The sequence below is a fragment of the Amphibalanus amphitrite genome, unplaced genomic scaffold (genome assembly GCF_019059575.1).
Source record: "Amphibalanus amphitrite isolate SeventyFive unplaced genomic scaffold, NRLGWU_Aamphi_draft 000198F_arrow, whole genome shotgun sequence".
NCBI classification, from domain to species: Eukaryota; Metazoa; Arthropoda; class Thecostraca; order Balanomorpha; family Balanidae; genus Amphibalanus; species Amphibalanus amphitrite.
Genome location: NW_024881693.1, coordinates 594,310 through 616,238, shown reverse-complemented (window position 1 = coordinate 616,238; position 21,929 = coordinate 594,310). Strand labels below are relative to the sequence as shown.

The 21,929-nt window shown below is 50.1% G+C and overlaps 1 protein-coding gene across 2 annotated transcripts in view; it reads left to right on the top strand.

The window, feature by feature from the left end:
• The first annotated feature begins 6,007 nt into the window (after window positions 1-6,007).
• Window positions 6,008-21,929, top strand: part of LOC122384781 (CD109 antigen-like) — an 88,138-nt gene continuing 72,216 nt past the window's right edge. The window contains exons 1-2 of one of the 2 annotated variants that reach the window (XM_043372519.1): window positions 6,008-6,202; window positions 7,106-7,377. In XM_043372519.1, coding sequence (XP_043228454.1) covers window positions 7,106-7,377 — 272 coding nt within the window. In that variant the 5' untranslated portion in view covers window positions 6,008-6,202. The remainder of the gene's footprint in view (window positions 6,203-7,105; window positions 7,378-21,929) is intronic. The other variant, XM_043372520.1, reaches the window with a different exon arrangement.

Genomic DNA, 21,929 nt, shown 5'->3' with positions numbered 1-21,929 from the left:
TTTTTTGGGAAAATATTTATAAAATCCAAAATTTTAAGTTTATCGAAAAAACCGGAATATATGTCAAAGAAGTGGTCTATGTGCACCTACATACCAATTTTTAGAAGAATCGGTTCAAAAATGTGGGAGTTATTCAAAATTTTATGACGTCATGACACACAATTTTTTTAAAAAATGATTTTTTTTGGAAGTTCTAGACCTTGTACGGAAACAAAAATAGCACCATTTGATTCGCCGTGAAAAACTGCATCGGATAGACACCTTTTTAGGCCTTAACAACCAACTTCAAAATTTGACCTCACTTGACCTGACCTTGACCTGACCTCGACCTGAAATTCATCCAGAGGTGGTCCATATCACTTATTGAGTGTGCCTATTGAATTCCAAGAGTAAAATGACCCATAAAACATGTGTCGCACATGCCCTTTTCTATATTTTGTTTTTGGTGACCTGACCTGACCTGACCTGACCTTGACCTTGACCTTTGAATGACATTGTGTGCAACGAATATTGTCTTGCTAGTCTAAGAACACGTTTTGGGCAATCAGTCTCAATCCATTCTTCGGCAACTACGGTGCAAGGCCGATACTGTAGAAACTCGCATTTTGTACCCTTGACCTGACCTTGACCTGACCTCTGACCTACTTAAGCAAAAAAATTTGGGCTCTTAAGATCCGCCTTGTTGAGAGCTTTCGATTGCCGTTTTCCCCGTCTTTCTACGACCATCGGTTCGGAAGTTAGACAGGGGGGGGCAGAATCTGCCCCCCCCCCCCCAGCAGGGCGCGTATGGCTGGGGGGGGGGGGGCATATGGTATGGTAACCCGCGCCCAGCGGGGCGCGGGTTAATGAACTGTCACTGCCACGAGGATATACATTGCCGTTTCCGGGAAATTTGCCGTCATAACTGTACTAACATGCCGAGCTCGTGGGTGTATGAATACGCACAGCCTTGTGGTTAACCGATCCCGATGTTTTAGGGGGTAAGTTGAGGGTGCTCACTCAGTAGCGGCGGAACACCTTCACTGCCGAGGGGGGGGGGGGCACTGGGGGGGGGCACTGCCGACTTTTGGTCCCATTCTTTCCATGCAACGCCCATAGGGCAGCAGGGCTAATGTTAACCCTCGCCCGTATAGGGGGGGTCGAACGGACCCCCCCATGGTTTTTCGCGAATAACTCGCGTAAAAAGCGGCCGATCGCGACGAAACTTTCAGTACCCTCGCGTTCATCAATTTCACACCTACTCTGAAAATGTCATGACCCTGACCCAAATGACCTTTGACCTGTGACCTACTTTTCGAGACCATGTTTGGCTGGAATCGAGATTCGGTATATGTCGGCTCGCATTAGCCGCGCGTTTGCAGTCTTTTCGTGGTTTCAAGCGTTGAAACATATGATATGATGTTGCTCCCATGCATTAGGGTGGGTGTCAAAGTCACCTGAAGGTCAGGTCAGGTCATTGACCTTTGATGACCTCGGTTCACTTTTTCGAGTTTTACATGTTTCTAGGCCAGTTTTTGGAGCTGAATTCGAATTTAGCAACTATATGAACATTTACGAAGTAGTTTTGGTGCCTTCGTAACATGTTACGAAGCTGTCAGAGGCGGTTGCCACCTACTACGAATACCCTTACTGGTTGACCTGACCTGACCTGACCCGACCTGGCCTAAATACATGAAGACATTATCTGTGATCAAAACTAACATGATATTCGTGATCAGCACCCCGAAAAACCCCATAGCAGCCACACTTTACGACGTTCTAACAGGACCCGATTTTCCCGCCTTTGGGGTCATTGACCTGACCTGCAAGGTCAACCAATGACCTAGGACCTTAAAATTGGGTATCATCGGCTTGCTCTCGTCACGGGCAACACGCTCGTTTTTTCCGCGAAGTTCTAGCTCGATCAGGGGCGAAACGACAAGGGGGGGGGTCCAACGGACCCCCCCCCCCTTATACGTTCGCGGCTGGAAAAACACCAATACGGGCGAGGGTTAAAATGCCAAAATCAAAGGGGGCACGGTGCCCCGGTGCCCACCCCGTTCCGCCGCCTATGTGCTCACTAGAATATGTAAGTTATATATCACTGCTCTGCACTGCGATAAGGAAATTGCCGATTTTGTTTGGACCGGGCCAACACATTTTAGCAATTAAATTCAAAACAAATCGTTTTACTCTGAATTGTTGTGAGCACTGTTTTGAGAGAAAGAGGCATATTTAAAAATATAATCAAAAAAGTAGCCGTACTCTCATTATAATTAAAATCAAAAATCTTAAGCCGAAAGCTCCTCGAGATTATCTGGCCTTTTTTAAGATTTTTGATTTTAATTATGAGAGTACGGTTACTTTTTTTTATTATATTCTTAAACAAATCGTTTTATATTCAATCACCTTTATCGTTCTATATTCGAAGATAACGATGCTTGCTTATATTGTTTCATGTTTGACACTGCGGGAACATATCTTTCAAAACATTTCCACTAGTTCGTCGTGACCTCAGTGGAACTCCCCTGGGCTACTTCCTTGCCAGCGATGCTCGGACGAAAGAGTCAAGATTCATGAAAGCTGAGCTCATAACCCTACACTTTAGAGATGACTAAGTTCGTGTTAACTTGAATTACTGTGGCAGCAAATAACATGTTCAAGTTTCAGCATATTTGGCACTCCGTAGAAGGGACATGTGTTGTGTTCAATGGCCATAATTGGTCGGTGGCGGTGGTACTGGCCAGGATTCGTCTTCATTCATCTTGCATGGACCATCAACAACACTCGTCGCCACCTAGCGTCAGCACCAAGCGTCCAGCCAAGCGTCGGCGTTGTGAGTCTACTATAGATCTCAGCACCTGTACGAATATTCCCTGACAGTCGTCGTTTATTGGGGAGTGAGAACGGGGGAAGGCTTTCAGTTTTTCATTGAAGATTGGAAATATTTGTTTTATTTGATTTCCCTTCCTAACTGGTAAACTTGCTTTTTCCTAGGGAAAACGAGCTGTGCGAATTACCGAATAAGCCAACGTCCAAGGGCGCACACAAGGGGGGGGCACACGGGCCCGTGCCCCCCCCCCCCATTCGAGTTGGGGGGCCCAACTCGAAGGAAGGGGCCCATTTGAGGCGGCCGAAGGCCGCCTCAAATGGGCCTCTCACTAATCCTTAGACCACCGAAGACCGTGTACAAAGGGCCCTCAAATGGCCTTAAAGGGCCCTCAGATGGTCTCAAAAGGCCCTCAGATGGCCTCGAAGGGCCCTCAGTTAGCGTCATAGGGCCCTCATCTGGTGTCAAAGGGCCCTTAGATGGTGTCAAAGGGCCCTTAGATGGTGTCAAAGGGCCCTCAGATGGCCTTAAGGAGCCCTCAGATGACCTCAAAGGACTCTCAGATGGCCTTAAAGGGCCCTCAGATAGCCTCAAAGGGCCCTCAGCTAACGTCAAACGGACGTCAGAAGGCCTTAAAGGGTGTCAAAGGTCCCTGAGCTGGCGTCAGAGGGCCATGCCCTTGCGTCAAACGGCTCTCCGAAGGCTCTAAAGGGTCCTTTGCTGTTGACAGAGGGCCCCCAGCTGGTGCCAAATGGCCATCAGAAGGTCTCAAACGGTCCTGAGCTGGCGTCAAGCGGCCCTCAAAAAGCCTCAAGGGGCCCTTAGAAAGCCTCAAGGGGCCCTTAGAAGACCTCAAGGGCCCTCAAAAGGCCTTAAAGAGCGTCAAAGGGCCTTGAGCTAGCGTCAGAGGGCCCCCCAGCTAATGCCAGAGGGCCCTGAGCTAGCGTCAAACTTAAAGTGCCCTTAGCTGGTGTCAGAGGGCCCCAGTTGGTGTCAGAGGGTCATCCATTGGCGTCTAATGGCCATCAGAAGGCCCAAAAACACGATCCTCAGCTGGCGTCCAACGGTCCTCAGCTGACGTCAAGAGGCCCTCAAAAGGCCTCAAAGGCCCCTCGACTGCTCAAAGGGCCCTTAGAAGGCCTCAATGGGAACTCAAGAGACGTTAAACGGCCCTCAAAAGGCTTGAAAGGGCCCTCTGCTGATGGCAAAGGGCTCGCACCTGAGTCAATAAGAGCCTTGTCAAAAAACGGACCTGAGAAACCTCGCCGGCCCTGGTTATCTGCGGGACTCCTACACTTACCTGAATGGCCCCCGTTTACTGAGGGGCCCTGGTTATTGATGGGGTCCCTGGTTACTTAAGGGGCGCCTGGTTACCAGAGGGGCCCATGGTTACCTGGTGGGCCCCTGATCAATTGAAAACCCCTGGTCATCTGAAACGCCCCTGATTACCTAAAGGGTCCCTAATCACTTGGATTCAGTGACATAGCAAGGGAGCGAGGGGGTACGTGCCCGTTCTCGGGTTTAGGGTTCCTCTCGAAACCGAGGGGCCCTGCGGCGCCAGTTGGTAGCAGAGGGTTCGCGCTGGCCGCACTTCAACTCGGAAGGACACCACAGGGCTTGTGGGGGCACGTTATTGGCTCCTATGTAGCCACAATTATCTTCATAAAGGCCCAATGCCGGTTTCTGAGAGACCTCGCCGGCCGCTCAGGGCCCTAATAACGGCCAACGAGGGATTGGCTGCTATGGCTCCACATCCGTCTGTGATAGACACACGGTCCACACCAGTGTTTCTAAAGGCACCCACAACGGCAACTGCGAGGCTCCTCGCCCCACCTCCAAGGGACCCCCACCAGCGCATCTTAAGGGCCTACATCGGCGGCTCTGAGAGTCCCCACACCGACGCCTCTGAGGGCCACGTACCAGTGACTCTGAGGGCCTCTTACCAGCCTCCGAGTGTCCTTGCCAGCCTATGACGGGCCACTTTCCACTTGCAGGCCATTTTGCAGGGCCACACACATGCCAATGATGGCCCCACCAGTGTCTCTAAGCCCTAAGACCCCGCAACGGCGCCTGTGAGGACCCAACACCAGCGCATCTGACGGCCTTTCACTGGCACCTCTGAGCGCGCCACACACCGGTGACTCTGAGGAGCTCGCTCGCTTCGCTCGCTCGTAAAATACCATGTAAATTAGGCATTAGTGTACATTAGGCACACTCCTCGGGCATAAATGATACTTTTGCTTGCCGATTTTCCACATTTTCTCATGCAAAGACCGTTTTAAAGAGACCCGTCTGCCAGTGAGACTGGACCCACCGTGCCTCCCTCATCGAAAGGTCCAGGATACATCCTTGCCTGAGCTGACCCCGGGCCCCCGGGTGACTCGCGGATCCGGGATCCGCGAAAAAAAAACATACTAAAAAACATGCTAGCGTAAAAATATATATGTTTTGAAAATTAAGCTGGTACCGAAATAATTGTTTTACCTACCATGCATTGACAAACCAATTGCTCAAGCTTCAAACCAACCGAAATATAGCCCCGTGGGCCGTATTTTTTTTTTGGGGGGGGGGGGGGGGCCTTCGGCATGGGGGGCCCAGTTCGAAGGTCGTGCCCCCCCCATTCAAAAATCCTGTGTGCGCGCCTGCCAACGTCCAACAAAAGGTGTCACCAAATCACCTTTCAATCCTATATGCAATCCTATATGTTTCAATCCTATAAGTCTAAAGTCCTATATGCCCGGGGCCCTGTCCTATCCAGCACGGATTACGAGATGCCATGGTGACGGATAACTTCTTTTTTATTTTGTTTCATCAAATTATCCCTATGCCGCTTTCATATTATACCGTCTCAAACGGACGACCCACGGGCCACGATCAATGATCATTGCCTACATGATGAATAAAGACCGTTTCAAATCCCACTTATGCTAATACGATACGAGTAAATTTTCTCTATCGGTCCTTTCGGCTCTCTATCGCTCTACCACAAAGGACAGGTGTGCACCGTCCACTGAATGGTGCCCGTGGGTCTGGGACCGATCTGGACTGAGCGAACCGCGAGCACATTTTCACACGCGTTCATCCTGTCATTCAGCGTGGGATCCCCCGACAGGCGGCGCCCGCCGGCTGCGCTCGTTCAAAGTGGGCGGGGCTTGGAGTTTGGCGCGCAGCGGTGTGGCGCGTGGCGCGCCGCGGCGCTCCCGGCGCAGCAGAAATCAAAGCAGTCGCTGCCCGGCCGTCGTCGGTGTTGGTTGTTGTTGTGGGTGTGTGAGAGTGGATCGGACGCGGAAATTGAGAGTGGAAGTGCAGGATGGAACATTCAGTGATTTAAATTTGTGGGCAATTGTGTCGAACTAGTTGCCGGACAGACGGAGCACGGAAATTCGGTTCAAGGTCAGTGCAGGCGCGCGCTTTTCCTATGATATCCGTTGATCACGTGGGACAGTTGGGGATCGGATCGGTTGCATTTTATTTTGGTATTCTGTATTTGTGTGTCGTGTGTTATTTTCTTATGCAAACTGTCAACTGACACATGCATCAAAGCAGACCTGCAGAGTCCAAACATGCCGATCTGAAATTTGATAGACGTTTTCCGAGATGCTGCTCGCGTTCGCACCAACGAGTGGAGGGTGTGCGCGTTCTAATTCGAATTTCCTAGCATGGTGCGACTTCCTGTTCCTATGTTGTAACTTGTAAGACGGCGGACGAAAATTGAGCATTACCTTCAAATCACTCCTGTACCCACCACCTGTGTACTAATAACTTGGCGATTTTCGCAGGTATCTAGAAAAGTGGTTTAGAATGCCGATCGCCGCGGGATTCTCCCCCCCAAAAAAATCAAAATGTTCTTGAACATATCTATCGATGGACTATCGATGGCAGACTTTCGTGCAAACGTTTAGGTTTTTTAAGGTAGGAAGACCGCAAGTGGCGTACGTGACTCGAACGCTGCAGGGATTCGGTTGCCCCAAATGCCTTCCCCCCACCCCCGGGCCTCCAACAACGATTCCAGGGCTCCAGCTGCAATTTTTACGCTCAGGCTGCAGCGAACAGCTCGTCCGCGAGGCCCCCAATCGTGAAGCCTCTGAACTGTCCAGCTTCAGTGTCAAGCTGCCCTGACCGGCATGCTATTGCTCATCGACCTTTCAGGCTTGTCGATAGACGTATGTTCACTCGCATTTTTCGTCTTTCTACCCAAACTTTGTCATTGCCGTTAGCGCCTACATGTTCCTAGTTCAGCTTTAGCTCACCCACTGGCTCCTTTCGCTCTCACACTAACGCCCCTTTTCCCCACAGATGCGGCTGGTGCCGGCTGCACCACTGTGTGTGCTGTGCTGTATCACCGTCACCACATTCTCCACCACCGCCGCTGCCGCCGCCGCCGCGGTCTCTGCCGGACCAGCTGCCGCCTCTCTCGTCACAAACGACGATGGCTGGCGGGGCAGCGACGCCGACGGCGAGGGCAACTTCCTCGTCAGTCCGGACGCGCAGGCCGACTTTGTGGTTCCAGCCGGGTTCCAGGTTATGGACCTGACGCGCGAGGCACACCGCATCCCCGGCCAGCCGGCGTGAGTACCACACGGAGATCCCTGGGTCTCTTCCGCTGGGGCTCGCTTCCTGTGCTGTTCTAAATAATACGATCAAGTGCATCCCATGTGTCTGGCCCTGCATTTTTTTTTACATGTGTCGGAAGTTGGAATCATTGTCCGACCTGTAAAGTCAGTCTTCAAAAATGGATTTATCATATTTACATGAGCCAGGCTCATGTCTTTTCTTGAAAAAGGAAAGCCTCACGTTTTACAAACGCATTTCGCTTCATTTCCTGAACACGATGAAGCCATTGCATACAATCTCTCATGACGATACAAAACAATAGAGCTGTTACCGATTTGGACTCCTTCTGCCTTCTGAATGTTACTATCTATTACTCGGAAAATAAAAGCGCCGTGGCTTGTGCTGCATCATAATCTAGGCCCATTGCGTTTTTCCACGCACATACCTATTCGCCCCGTATTCGGTTCCTGCGTTCGATTCCTCTTCCCATCCGGCTATATGCCTCTCTCGGACCCCACACTGTGCACGTGACAGCGATTAGGTTCCACTCCTCAGCACCTGTACCCGCATGCCGACGGTACCGACGCGATGTCGTCGTCATCGACGGCCAATCGTCGCCACCGACGCCGCGCTGTCGCCGCCGCGTCGGTCGGAGATGACAGCCGGGTGGTGACATGGTTACAGCTGTGACAGAACTATGAAAACCTGTCACCAGGGCCGTCGCTGGTGTTCATTTGGAATTCGGGAGTCGGAGGCTTTTGAATTTTGAGTTCTGGGATTAACTGTCATGAGAGCTGTTGGGCTGAACGTCATTGCACTGATTAAGCATGCCTCCATTTATTTATTGGAATGCCGTTACTTCAACTTGTGTTGCAAGTGAATAGCATTCTTTTAAACTTGATTACCAATTGAGTCAAAAGTTCGCACTCAGCAGTCTGAAAATGACGTTAGGTACCGTACATAACCTCTCTCACCAATAACAGCATCAGTTCTGCCATACCCATTGCGCACTCCTCCGGGTATAGGTCTTCCCTGGCGTATATTTGGGTGACGGGGAGGGGCACGGGCAGTCATACTGCCCGGGGCGGCTGTGGCGTCTGTAACCGGATCACATGACAAACAGCCACGTGCCGCTGTGTGCGCACCACACACAGGCGGCGGTGGTGGTGGTGGAACGGCCCACACCCACACCACAGGCCCATCTGCGCGAGGTAGACCGGCTGGCCTGGGGGTGGGATGGAGGTGGGTTGGCCTCTATGGCATCCATAGGGTGGTAAAGGTACTGGGATCATGTCCTTATACCTTTTCCTGCAGCTGGTATACTTATTGGCTCAGGATGCGGCATTACGGCAAGACATTGACACTGCCTGTATCAGTATCGTTGTGTACAGGACTCACCGAAATGGAACCAACTTCTCATTTTCAGCATGTCATTAGTCTATGATTTGTGTTCATGCAAAATGACTCCCTCGACAGAAGGTGATATATTTCGTGGTCATCACTACTTCTCTCCCGATCACTTCATCGCCTATCGGTCTTCTCCCATCTCCCTCCTTCCCTATCATCAAACAACACCTGGGCGGGGTTGGCTGCTCCCGCAGGGGCCAGCCGCGTGCCCCGTCACCGTAAGGATTGAAAATCGATGAGCTGAGAGTCGGGGAGAGGCAGGGAGGACGGGGAGAGGGAGGAGCGAGGGCTGCTGCAGTCTCCGCCGGAGCTGTGTTGACTGGCTGGCCGGGTCTGGTCTGGCTGGGGCTGCTCGGCTCAGCTGGGGCTAGAGATGAGGCTGGGTTTGTCTGTGGCAGAGGTATTTGCTCTAGACGGAACCCTCTTACATACAGCGTCTCCCTGTCGCCCCCGGCCGAGACTCAGTGACCTCCAGAGGTCATCGATGACCAGCTGACTGGGTCGTAGCCCAGGGATATGACCGGCGCCTGGCGGTCGGCTGGGCGGCGCGGTACATCGATTTTCGGCCGGGTCCAGTCGACCGCGGCCGGGAGATGTGCTGTCTGGTCTATCCTGTGTGGTTGGCTCGGTAATGGGTTGTTTGGTCTGATGGTTACGGAGGTTTTGAAGGAATGAAACCTTGGAAAGCCTTCCGAGTAATTCCAGACTGATACTGATTAGGTATGGGACTATCGAGTCGAGGCAGCTCTCCGCCCATTTGTCCCTGTCTCCAAGACGAATCGCCGGTGGTCAGCTATGTTTTTGGTTTAAAATAGATCCCGTGGGCGATCACCAGGTTAAATGCCTAACTACCCATGTAAATACCTATCGAGACATCTATATTGCCTGTAGATAATTGATTTGAATTATAGCGGAAGGAAGGAGAGTTTTGCTTAATTTTCAACTTTAACTGTCCATGATGATATGCTTTCAGTCAGCAGCTTGATTTACTGCAATTTTGCAACATATATGATCCTCACTTTACCAGCTCATCCGAATGATTTTTTTTTCTCTCGAATAAACTTTTTTCGCTGTTAGTGTTATTCGACCCGTCCAGAAAGTCATCAGCGTCCGTATCTGGCCGCTCATCTCGGGCGTGTCAGTCACGTCATCACCGCACGCGCTATCTCCCCCAGTCAGTCGCCGGGCCGAGCCGAGCGCGTTACCTATGCCGGCGCCAGTGTTGCCAGTATGTCCGGCGCTCAGACGGCTGCCAGATGGTGTCGGCAGGGCTGCCAAATGTCGCCGTCATCACCCGGAGGTCGGTGTGACCGCTGCCAACTGTGTGGTCAACGCGGCGTGGTCGGTTGAACCGGTGAACGGAGCTTGGTCGTGGGGTGATTATGGGGCGGGACGGGGAACCGGGGTGTGGGGTGGTATGTCACGAGCCTGTCAGCGCTCAACTAACTGGGCGATTTGAGGAATGTGGTGGTGTGATGAGACTTTGTGTACTAACGTCTGCTTTGCTGAATCATTCCACATGTGCTGCGTTACCTTAGCGTTATATGTTGGACTTAAAATACAGCATAGGCGCTATTTCTATGTTCGAAAATCAGTCGATTTTCTGGATCAGATGCCACCGTTATTTTTCACGCCTCAATATCGAGCCTCATTAGGTGGGCGTGACTCCACTCCTTCGTAACGCCTCTGGTGGTCCGCAACGTAACGGCGCTCCCCGTGACGGCCCCGTAACGCTGTCTGACGCCCTCTGACGGTCCGTGACGATCTGGCTCACGACCATTAGTTGCGGGCAGGTGGCGGCTTGGCCCGGTGGTCGCCGGCGTTTTTATCACGTCACAATGGGGCCGTCTGCCGGCTGGGCCTGTCTCCGCGACCCCAGGGGGCAGGATGAAGAGCAGTGTCCCCGATGGAAAACAAAGCGACCCGTGTCTACGTGTCCCTGGTTGATCGTGCTAAGGATGTCAACGCTGGTCGCAGAGAGTTGGCTCGTCGGTGAATCATGAGTGACATCACGGTCAAAGAAGTCGTTCTGAAGTTGAGCTCTATCCGGTTGAAGACTGGGGCGGTTGTGTGAGTGGCGCCTGGCGCCCTGGCTCACTGGCAGTGACTGATGCGCCTGCTGCATGGTGATGTATGTGATATTTGCCCGGCCTCGGACCGGGATGGACCCTGTGATGGATCGATCGAGACCGGCTGTTAGGGCGGTAAAAGACGGATCATTATCGGTCTGATAGGGGCTCGCCTGCGCGGTTGAGATGCTCTCTTTTGGAGGACTGGAATTAAAGGCTCGGCCGGTGATCGCAGTTGATCCCCCTGACCCGATGTTTCTGTAACGGACGACTGATCGAGAGCGATTACCGCACATCCTCGTAGAGTCGGGTGATTCAGTCCCGAATCGCTCTTGTTTTTCTCTTCACCAACTCATAATTACACATGTTAGCCGCCAATCGGCGAATCTACTCGGATTAGGGGCTCAGACATCTGCATTTGATCGTGAGATGATCCAGATGGAACTCCAGGCTTCCATACCGTTGTCGATGTTCATAAAAACAACATAAAATTCCCGCTCGCAGCGGTGCATTACGTTATGCAACCGCCACATGGCTGTGTTGATTCACGCCTCTCTCATGTCTAGACCGATACATGGTGCGTTTGGGTACGCCACACTCGTCACCCAACTTCTGTTTACAATCCGTGCGTCCCCCTCTCTTCTCTCAGCGCCCCCGTTTGTGCCGTGTGTGCCGGACGCTCTGGGTCGTGTTGAACAGCTGCCGCGTACTACGGGACGCCGCTCCCCTCCCCATCCCGTCCCCTTCCTCATCCCCACTGCCACGGACGCCCCCTTCCCGAAATTCCCACCGGCGCATCGTTGACCCCTCTCATCAGTCCTTCTGCCCCTGTTCAGTTGATTAAAGAGGAGTCAGGCTTGACATCGTCGAGGTGTTCGCTATTTTTACACCTTCGCTACTGATGGCTGGCATTATTATCGACGCCGACAAGCTTCATCAGAGCCCGTTTAGCATCAGTGGCGGTCAGCCGCTGCTCTCTCGCCCCTCCTCCCCTGCCTCAGTCCTGTCGCATCCGCCGGGGCCGGCTCGTGTCAGCCAGAACAGAGGCGGCGGCAGCAACCACAACAAACAGTAATTAGTGCCAATGTCAGCCTGGGACAGCAGGGTGACAGCGGCCGGGCGGCCGGGCTGACAGGTCACAACTGGCCGAAACACCGACTGCCGGTGTGACAGATTGTCAGGTCACAACTGGCCGAAACACCGACTGCCGGTGAGAGAGATTGGCGGGTCACAACTGGTCGGCACAGCGAGTAGCGACTGAATGTGAAATATTGATGGGACTGAGGGGAATCTGGACGTGACGGGCTGGACCTTATGGGCTTGGACTTATTTGCATTAAGACCAGTGTTGACATGGTTGGTGGTGGTGTTCTGGAGAGTTTAAGATTTGACCTGATTGAAGGCGGCGGAAGGTTTTGATGTAAGTTTTCTTGGCTTTGCCCAGGGGTAAGGGATCCACAGTCCACAGCCTGTATGATCAATGAAATCGCTCATGAGACAGCAATTGCGAGATTAATCCACGGAAAGACTGGTCCATGGTCGCTGCCAAGCCTTGACTCGAAAAGTTTGGCGTGATCTCTTCCTGGGTTGTCCGGGCTGACGAATCTCATAACACCCGAAAATGGTAAAAGTTGGCTGGTAGTTTCCTGAACTTTGATGTGCTCATGTCCAAGATTTGTACAAGTTAGCCATGGCGTATTGGTCGTCGGAGGGCGGAGTGGGCCAAAATAAACGGGCTGTCGGCCAGCTCCGTGAACTTGTCAGACTAAGATGTATTTATCGGCAGTAAACCTTGGGTTCTTTTCACCGCGGGTCGCCGAGTTATCGAATTGCGGTAGTATCAAACTCTGATCAAGATCTACGGTCGGTCAGCTTTTGTGGCTGGGCTCCACAATCGTAAAGACGGCGTTTAAGGTGAACTATTTATGGCCCTGATGAACCTGATGGGCAAATCACTCCAATATTTTCTCCCATGTTTAGGTAGCTAATATTCCTCCAACTAGTCTAAGCTTACGGTGCCGTCATTAAACTACACTAACGACGTCTTCAGATCACATTGTCCCAAATTTCCGGTAGCTCAAATCGTCATTTCCGCTATAATTCGCGGTTGCGGCACATCATCGACCTATTCTTCCCACGACAGACCCGCAACAGCCGTCCGCGACTCGACAAACCTCGACCCACCGCCGCGAAAGCCCGGCCAGCCCGGGGGCAAACACATCCATTACGTCCCGGTCGTTTTTAACTAGCGCCGGGTGCTGACGATGTTGATTCGACGCTCGGCAGGCGGCATTTTTCACGTCTGCTGTGCGTGTTTACGCGTGTCGAGAGCGACGCGAGCGGCCGACGGCGGCGCGGTATCGCCTCCGTCGCCAGCGACGCGCCCGCTTGTCACATTGTCGTTGAATCCACTCGACAGACGAGGCGGAGGGCGGTAGACCCTCCGCTGGTTTTTCTGTTCATCCACTGCGCTCCCCGCTATCACTTGCACGCGTCTGAAGTGCCGTGAGTCACCGTCCGCTCAACTCTCGGGGCCTTTTCGTAAGCCTCTCGTTGGATTAGAGCACCGGCTATCCGAACATGGGGCGCAGGGACACGAGATTGCCCGATTTACGTAGACGGAAATTGTTCGCTTCAGTCATTGCGGCTAAGCACATACTTTTTTTGGTGTAAGTATAACTGATAGTGGAGTTTTTTGTGATTCGGCCTGTCGCGTGGCGCTGTCAGTGGATTTGCATGCCATGTCCGAATTCCAGACGAAAAATACGTCATTGTTAATCATCACAAATGGGGCTGTCCTATATTGGCCCCACTGACCTATAATTTGCTGTTGTGCACTAACCATTTACCATGGACATGCTTTGTTGGTCGCCCTGACATGCACCACTACTCATTACCCATGCTGTATTTCGCTGGGTCATTGTTGTTCGTTTTGTTTTCGTTACCTGTCTCATTTATTTTCAATCTCATTTCACTCTTTATTCATTTCCTTCACTTGTCCCACCCAATTTTGCTTTACTGGATTGTAGTTTCCGAAATCATCCTTTGGCGACGACCTACCTCTATTCCGGGCCTGGCCTCCTTCTAATTCTGGAGTCTTATCATCTCCTCCGACTCGCCTCCTATTCAGCGCTCCACCCCGCACTTACCACCCCCTCAACTACCTACTTCGTCAGCTCCAAATCCATTATCGTCCCGGCCGGCTTTACGAGACTCGTATGTGTGGCTCGTGGCTTCTCACACGTCCTTCTCTCGCCGAGACAAAAACTCTTCGTCTCTCATTGGACACCGATGGACCGCGACGATGCGGCTACATCGACGTTTTTATCTCCCCGTCGGCCCCGACGCACACCATCGTCGGCCTCGACGCGCCGTTCGGCCGCCGACGCGGCCTACTTTTCGGTCTTTGTCTCCGGACAGCGGTCGGCGTCGTGGCTCAGGGGATGGACTGTGGCAAAGCCGATTTGGCCAGGTCAATGTTTTCGTCCAATCCAGATATATGATTAAGTATTTTTTACGTGGGACGTGGGTATAAAAAAATTGCCTTTTTAGATTGTTTTTGTTTCACCATTTCTACTTTCTTATTCCCTGTTAGGTTTTCAGATGCATGCTACGATATCTTCCTTTTAATGATATCTTCCTTTTATCTTACATCATATACGAATTATCTTCCTTTTACCATGGTCCCGACCGCTGATGTATCCTTCCGCCGCCTCCCTCTGCTGGACTGTAACTCCTCTACTGGACTGCGATTCCTCACAACCCGTTTACCTTTGCTAATGCTTACCATGGACGCTGCTCTGTCGCTGTCACCCCGCCTATCTGGGTCTCGGTCACTCCCGCCCTGCATGCCGTGGCATCCATCTCTTCCGTCCATTAGTGCTAGCCTGTTGGGCTCTCTGCCTCTGTTTTTCGTTCCCGCAGTCGCGCTGGGCCTATATCCTGTTTGTTTCTCTGTCTCGCCATTTCCTCTCTCTATCGAGCGCACACTCTGACCTTTATTTTTGCCTCTGGCTCTTATTCCCTCTGCGATGGTTCTCCGTTTGGACACGTTTTTGTTTGCTGGCTGCGATTCCCTTGGGAGAGCTCTGCTTAGTTGGTTTCCTTTTATCCAGCCAGATATGCCTAGAAGTCCAGATTCCCTCTACTAGAAGAAAATATATTTTCCATGATTTTGCATCTAGGTACTCTGCTATACACATTCATTTCATCTCTGCTTTATGTTGTTTATGCGAACTTCCTTGCATATATATCATAGCCTAAGCTTATGCCATTGCACTTCCGTAATACGGGCAGGCAAGGAAGGGCCAGCCATTTCATTTCGCAACGCGAACTCCTGAACTCCAAGAGCGGGCTAGATAGTTATGTGGGATATTGGATGTTGGAGATTGCCCACGATTTAACTATTTCCGGGGCAGCTGTGGATATTACACTTCTGCTTCGAATGACCGTTCCTGTTTCGCTAGATGTTATCCACTGCGTCTGGACCTGAAAAATCGCTGTTTGATATTGTTCTTGGCAGCGCGCGGGATATCAAGATGACAGGTGACCGCACGTGAGGACTAATTAATCAATTATCATTTTTCACCCTGTCCAATTTCCCTAACGGCCCGGCGATGAGTAGTCGGGTGTCTCTGGAGTAGGCCCGCTGGTCGGATGATGCTTTTTTGCTGGCCCGGCTAATCTGTGTATTGATTATTCAATCAATGTTTTCCGCTCGATGTCGGGATGACCAGCTGACTGAAAAATGAACATAAGGCACGGCTCCTGATCACAATATCAGGGAATGAATGGCATGCTGGCATTTGTAATTCATCATTTTTCATTTGACAATTTTTTTTCGCAATACAAAATGGCTTGGCTTCTAGAATGCTGAAAACTGACATGTAACTATAACACGAACAATTTTTGCGGTTCTCCTCTATCGTTTCTTTCTGCTATCGCGAACGAAAAATGATTGCATCAGTTTATCGCGATAAATTTCAGCATCTCTGATGACCATGGGGTCACGAAAGACATCGTTTCCATAGCGATCTGGAGAACTCCAACTCGCAGATGACGACATGTAGTCGAGCCATTATGGATTATCCGACTAGTCAGCCACGGCTCTCGTTGGCTGACGCTCTAACCCCTCTCCCCTCTCCTCTGTCCCTCTGTCCGTATTTCCATGACTGGACCGGCGCGGCGCGACGGCCGGCTCTCCCTTTCAATACGCTCCCACGGATGTCAAACGGCCTCATCGGAGCGGGAACAGGAACAGATGGGGATAGACAGGAACAGATGGAACACACGCCGCCCGACGGGGTTCTCCGCAGTGGAACACGAGTTTCTTCGTCAAACCTCGTTCGAAATTCACTCGTTCTTCTCCCGAAGTCGTATTCTGATCACCATCCCACATCTGCACCCTGTCACCGATCAGCGAGCTCGTAAAACCGCTGGAAAACCATTTCCTCAAAGCGTTGCCACAATTTATGAGGACAGATTATTTTCGAGGCCGGTTTCCCGGGCCCGCTGCTAATCTGTGGTGAGGAGACGAAGTCCTCGTGGGGCGATCGCTAATCCTGGACGACAGCTGTTCAGTCGCCCGTGCGGGGATGCGCGTGTTTCATTGACGCGGTTTACTACTTCCCGCTCGGGCTGATGCCGTAAGGGGTGTGACGTTTTGAATGCCAGTTTTTTTTTTGCCGCGGTTGTTTCGAAGTTGCAAGATTATCGTGAATGTTGCTGGTAGTGGAGAGGTTGCAGGAAAGCTCAGAGAGATGCTACTATTGTTCCCGCATCGTTTTTTTTTTCTCCAAGTTTGCGTATCTAACTAGTTGCGCTTTTTGTGCTTGCTTAGCCTAAGGGATGTGGGTAGTAGGCATAGGTGCTTGCCTACCTAAAATATCACTGTGACTATACTGACCCCTGTAGCGTGTTTCATTCTAACATCAGCCCCTCGTTGTTTTACTCCCCTAGTCCCCTGACCCGACCCCTCCGGCCATCCATCTATCCAGGTGTGCCGACTGGGGGCGTGTTTGGTAATGTATAGGGACGCCGCAGGGCTGGAGATCTATGTGACGGGGCCAGGACGGGCAGAGATGGCAACTGGAGCGTTCCCAGCCGGGGAGGGGCGGCGTCGTGGAGGTTGGAGTCAGTTGGATAGGTTGGCTTTGTCGATTACAGGAGGGTTGCCGAGTTAGTTTTACGGGGATGTTATATGAAGGGCTCATGGACGCTTTTTAAACTACCGCTGGCTCTGTGATGTCTGCTTTGATCTTTTCATAGATCGCGTGGGAGCATATTTTTCCATTGCATACGTGGCCAGATGAATCGCGAAGGCCCGTCAGCTTGGCCGCATGGACTGTTGTTCACTGTTCAGCTTAATGCGAACATAAGATTTTAGTTTGTATCTTATGGTGCTATAACTGCGACCTCCCTATCCCAGGTGTTTCGTTTCTTTCGCGGCCGCTCGCTGCGACTGCACCCCTCAGCCTCGTGCGGGCTGTGGCATTGTGCCGCCCCGCCACCCATCGGTGGTCTCCCTCCCCCTCTCCTCCCTCGCCCCTCGTCCCCACGTCTCCTCCTCGCTCGGCCGACCAAGCCCGGAGGGAAGTGGTCGCTTCCCTGCGGCGCTGACCCCAAGGTCACGGGGCGGGCCCACGCCGGAAAAGACGCCGACGACTCACTGCCGGTGCTGCACGGCTCGTGGAGTATGACCAAGTGATCGCGACGGAGGAAGCGTTCTTCGTGGGGCTGAGCGTTGTTATCAATGTCGTTTGGTCGTTTGTTTTTGGATTATACCTAATTAAACGTTTCGGATTGCATTATGACTTTTTCATTTCAGAATTCGAAACCTTTTCCATAGAGATTGGTTGATCTTAGATATCGAGGTCAATTTCCTTGGTGGGTCTGTGGTGTTATTCGCAACAAGCACTGCTTAGCGGGGCCTAAAGCCTTTCGGACATTAAAAAAAAGAATTTCATCCAGTCGGACAAAATTTCTTTAAAAAAGTGTAGCTGACCGGCCTGGAAAAGTGTGCCCATGAAATCATCTTTCATATTTGATAACTTTGGGTCCTTGCTTTCTACCATGGAAATGAAATTATCGAAACAGGTTGCTATTGATGCCAGACTATTGCTGGGTGGTGCCGGTGGAGTTCTGGTCAGTCACCCCTGGACGCTGTTGGTCGATGAGGTGTGACGACTGGTTGACCACCCCTGCCCGGAACGTTGGAACACTTGACAGCAGTAGAGCGATACTAATTAAATCAGGACACACGTAATTAGATGTAGGAACGTAGGTATGTACTAGTGGAAGACCTCAAGGAAGATATTGTACAGAGTACTACAGACTAAAGCATTGTAAAAACTGTTATCTAAATCTGGTTATCAGATGCAAGATGCGTCACTGCCGGTCAGTAACGTCATGGTTTAGTGCTACAGATCACACGCTTTTCATTATCCCCACAAGCACAATTTTCCACGAAACTCCTCCCTCTGTGTAGAAGTTAGAACTCTAGTCAACTTCTGCACAAATCGAGTTTTGTCTTTCCTTATCCGTTTCATAAACCCCACAACAGTCAGGCTGTATCCTAACCTCATCAGTCACCTGCCCTTCATTGAACCCTCACAATAGCATTAACTCACGCCACAACATCACATGCCTTTCGCCTCACGCCTCAGACCACACGCCACAACCCTCATGCCACATGCAGCTACTGGATGATTGTCACGGACCGCCGGGCGTCGTGTCACGCGCCGCAGCTCTCACGACTGCCTGTCTGAGCTTACCGAGCCGTGGTGAACTCACGACTCACGAACTGCCGCGTGATGAATTCACGACTGGTAACGACCCCGCTCACGAACTGTTAAGGGGTGGAAAGGCTGGATTGATGATTTGGGAAATCAGGCTGCGGTAATCGGGCTTGAGTAATCTATGGCGAACTTTTATCATTTATGAAGGAAAACAAAATGATGTTTCGTACCCGGTTTTATCAATTCTACCTCGTTTTCTCCATTGCTGTCCACCATCAAGTGCTAACTAATTTCGTTTTACTATCGAGTTTTTTTTTAATTATGTGGTTGGTTCTATTACGTGTCGTGGTCTGTCTGTTAAAATCCCCTGTATGAGTTACCGTTCAAAAGCGCATCATCCCTGTTCACAAGCCGCGCTCTTCTAGTTATTTAAATGTCGGCTCTTGAGTAGTTTAAAACAAACTCAACACAGGATAGTTATGTGTGTGCATAATTAATGGATCATGTTCGCCGCACATGATGGTTTGGCGGGTATCACGCAGGTTTTATGTGATATTTTCATGATCACCGGCCGTAGCGCTCCCCCTGTTCACGTGGAGTTAGTGCCACCATGGCCTCAATAATTAGACGTGCTAGTTTGGACGTCAGATCGATACCTACTACGTAAACTCGATGCTGATAATTAGCCTAAAATGTGAGAAATGTGACGCACGCGTCACAGTCACTGTTCATCCCCTCGATACATTCTTCACTCGGCCTCATCTCCCTGTGATTGATGACCAAAACGCCCGAGGTGTGTCGAACTGATGACGCCACGCGCCATTTCCTGGGCGGATGACGGCAGGCCGGTGACGACGGATGGTCCGCCGTTCCCCGGTGGCGCCTAATTGGCGGTCCCGCCGCCCACCCGGTCCGTCACGCCGATAGTCGAATTCGACGGACGGACGGCGTGGTGTCGTCTGTGATGGTTTAGAGCCTGAGTTCTGTGATGAAGCACAGATATTGGATGATGTAGGTTGGATTTCGTAGGAAGTTCAGTGGAGTGAAGCCCGTCTGATCAATAAGCTGTTGATCCATCACCGGTGCATCTGGGCATATCGTCTAGAGAGATGTTTCTGTAGTCTTTCATGTTTTGCTCTTCCGACTACTAAAATCATTTTCGAGAATTTGGTTCTCTTGAGGTCAGAGCGTCACTCTTTTTCATAAAATGCTCTCGATAGTACAACAACTCCTGGCTCGCTCCGAGCCCGGCCCCAATCCACCCAGTCCATGCACCAACACATGGGTCTTCATGCACCCCTACCTTGTTCCCATCCCCACCCCTACCGTCCGGCGTGTGCCCGATTGCAACGGTGTCGGCTTTCGGCAGGGCTGGAGGGGGGACGTTAGGGGACGCCCACCATCCCCCCCCCCCACCGACAGCGTATCGAGGCGGTCGCACGCCGCGCCTTTAATCATGCCCTCGTGCGCCCTGTCCGGTCCCCCTGTCTGTGGAAACTAGTGATGTCAATTTCAGAAATTTTGGAAACCAATACCAAACCGATACCGACCAAAACCACTGAGAGCATACCAAAACCGAACCGATTTGCAGAAATAGGGTGAAATACCGACTAGGTACCGAATTCAGGGAATCATCAAACAAATGCTTCAAACTTTTTCAAAACAAATGATAAGCATTGAAAAGTAATACTTTAAAATAAGGCAACCAAAACAAGTCAGGAAATCTCTAAATTAATTGCACTGCAAAAAAAAATAACTGTATTGTGTAACTATGAACAAAAATTCAGGTCAGTAACTTAACTGGGATGTGGATTCAAGTCATCTGCATGAGGTGATATAGGACAAGAACTTGAACCCTGAATCTCATCCATGCCTGAACCATCAAACGTCCTTTCAATTCAAGTCACTCAATTCAAGTCCAGTCAAGACAGGGTTACGTGTCCTATCATGATCCAAAAATGGTAACCAAATGACAATAATGGGCTGGGCTATACCATTAATGTAAACAAAATCCATGATACCTACAGTTCAACTCAAGTAGCGATGGTGACGATAGTGACGCAGCCAATTTTTCATCATAAACAAATGTTTAACACAACAAATCTTGATAAATAATTACTTACGAGGCACACTGATAGATAGCAGACACCACTGTAATGATATCGTGATGAAAGCTAGGTAAAATGTTCATAATTTTACAGAATCATTGACACGTGTCACGTGGCATCTCTTCCACAATGGCAGCCTCAAGATACCTATAAATAACAGCCTTGCAGGCGGCGGCCATTTGCATTTAGGCACGAAACGCACGGAATTAACAAAGTTTTTTCCTTTTTTGCTTAAGAACACTTACGTTATTAATATGATGTTTATATTTTGGCATCTTAAAATTAATTTAAGAAAGATTGTAGGCTGTTATTGATAAAAAATGAAGAACCAGAAAAACAAATTTGCTCAATTATTTTTAATTAGCTATTGAGGTACATCGGGTTTTGGCGCAGCTGCGACATCATCAAGTTCTTAGTTGTGTTCAGTTTTTAAACTGCTAGTTGCGAATCAAGCCAAGACCCAATTATATTTTAGGAATGCTTTTGATTACATTGCTAGCGATTTCTATCTCTTGAGGAGAGCAGGAAAGAGAACACTAATTAAAGAAAATAAATTATCCACAGGATCTTTTTGAAGTTGAGCGAAGTTGAGAATTTGTGGGGTGCTGATAAAGTGATAAATGCTGCCTTCAATATTAGATGATAATGGTGAAGCTAGTGCTATAAAAAACAGGGTTTTGGCTTTTGGATAATGTAACTGCATTGCAGTGAAATGGAGAGCAAGACAAGGTCAAGATCAATCACAGACTCATCAAAACAAAGTCAAATTTGTTACTAATGAATGCTTGGGAAATTTTGAGTAAGGTAGTTGAAGTATGCTTTCCAGTATACAGTGAGTTAAACATTGATACATGTTTATGTCTTGCACATTAGTTTTTTTTTTTGTAAGATGATTATCCTCATGGTATTGGAATTTGCTAGCACTGATAACTTGCCATTTAACATTGGTAGACTGATGTGTTTGATGTTACAGTTAATGTGTTTGCCCATTTCTTGTGACATCACATGCATTTGGGAGAAATGTGTCATGATTGTCCTTTTTCTTCATCCAATGTCATTTAGCAAATCAAATTTGAGTTCAGAAGGTTTATAAAAAATGTTTTCAATTTTTTATGACAGTAGTTGACTTTAATAATACCGACAAAATACCAAATGCTTTTGGTATAAAATACCGAATACCGAATCGGTATTGGTTCGGTATCGGTATACCGAAATTTTGGTAACCGATTGACATCACTAGTGGAAAC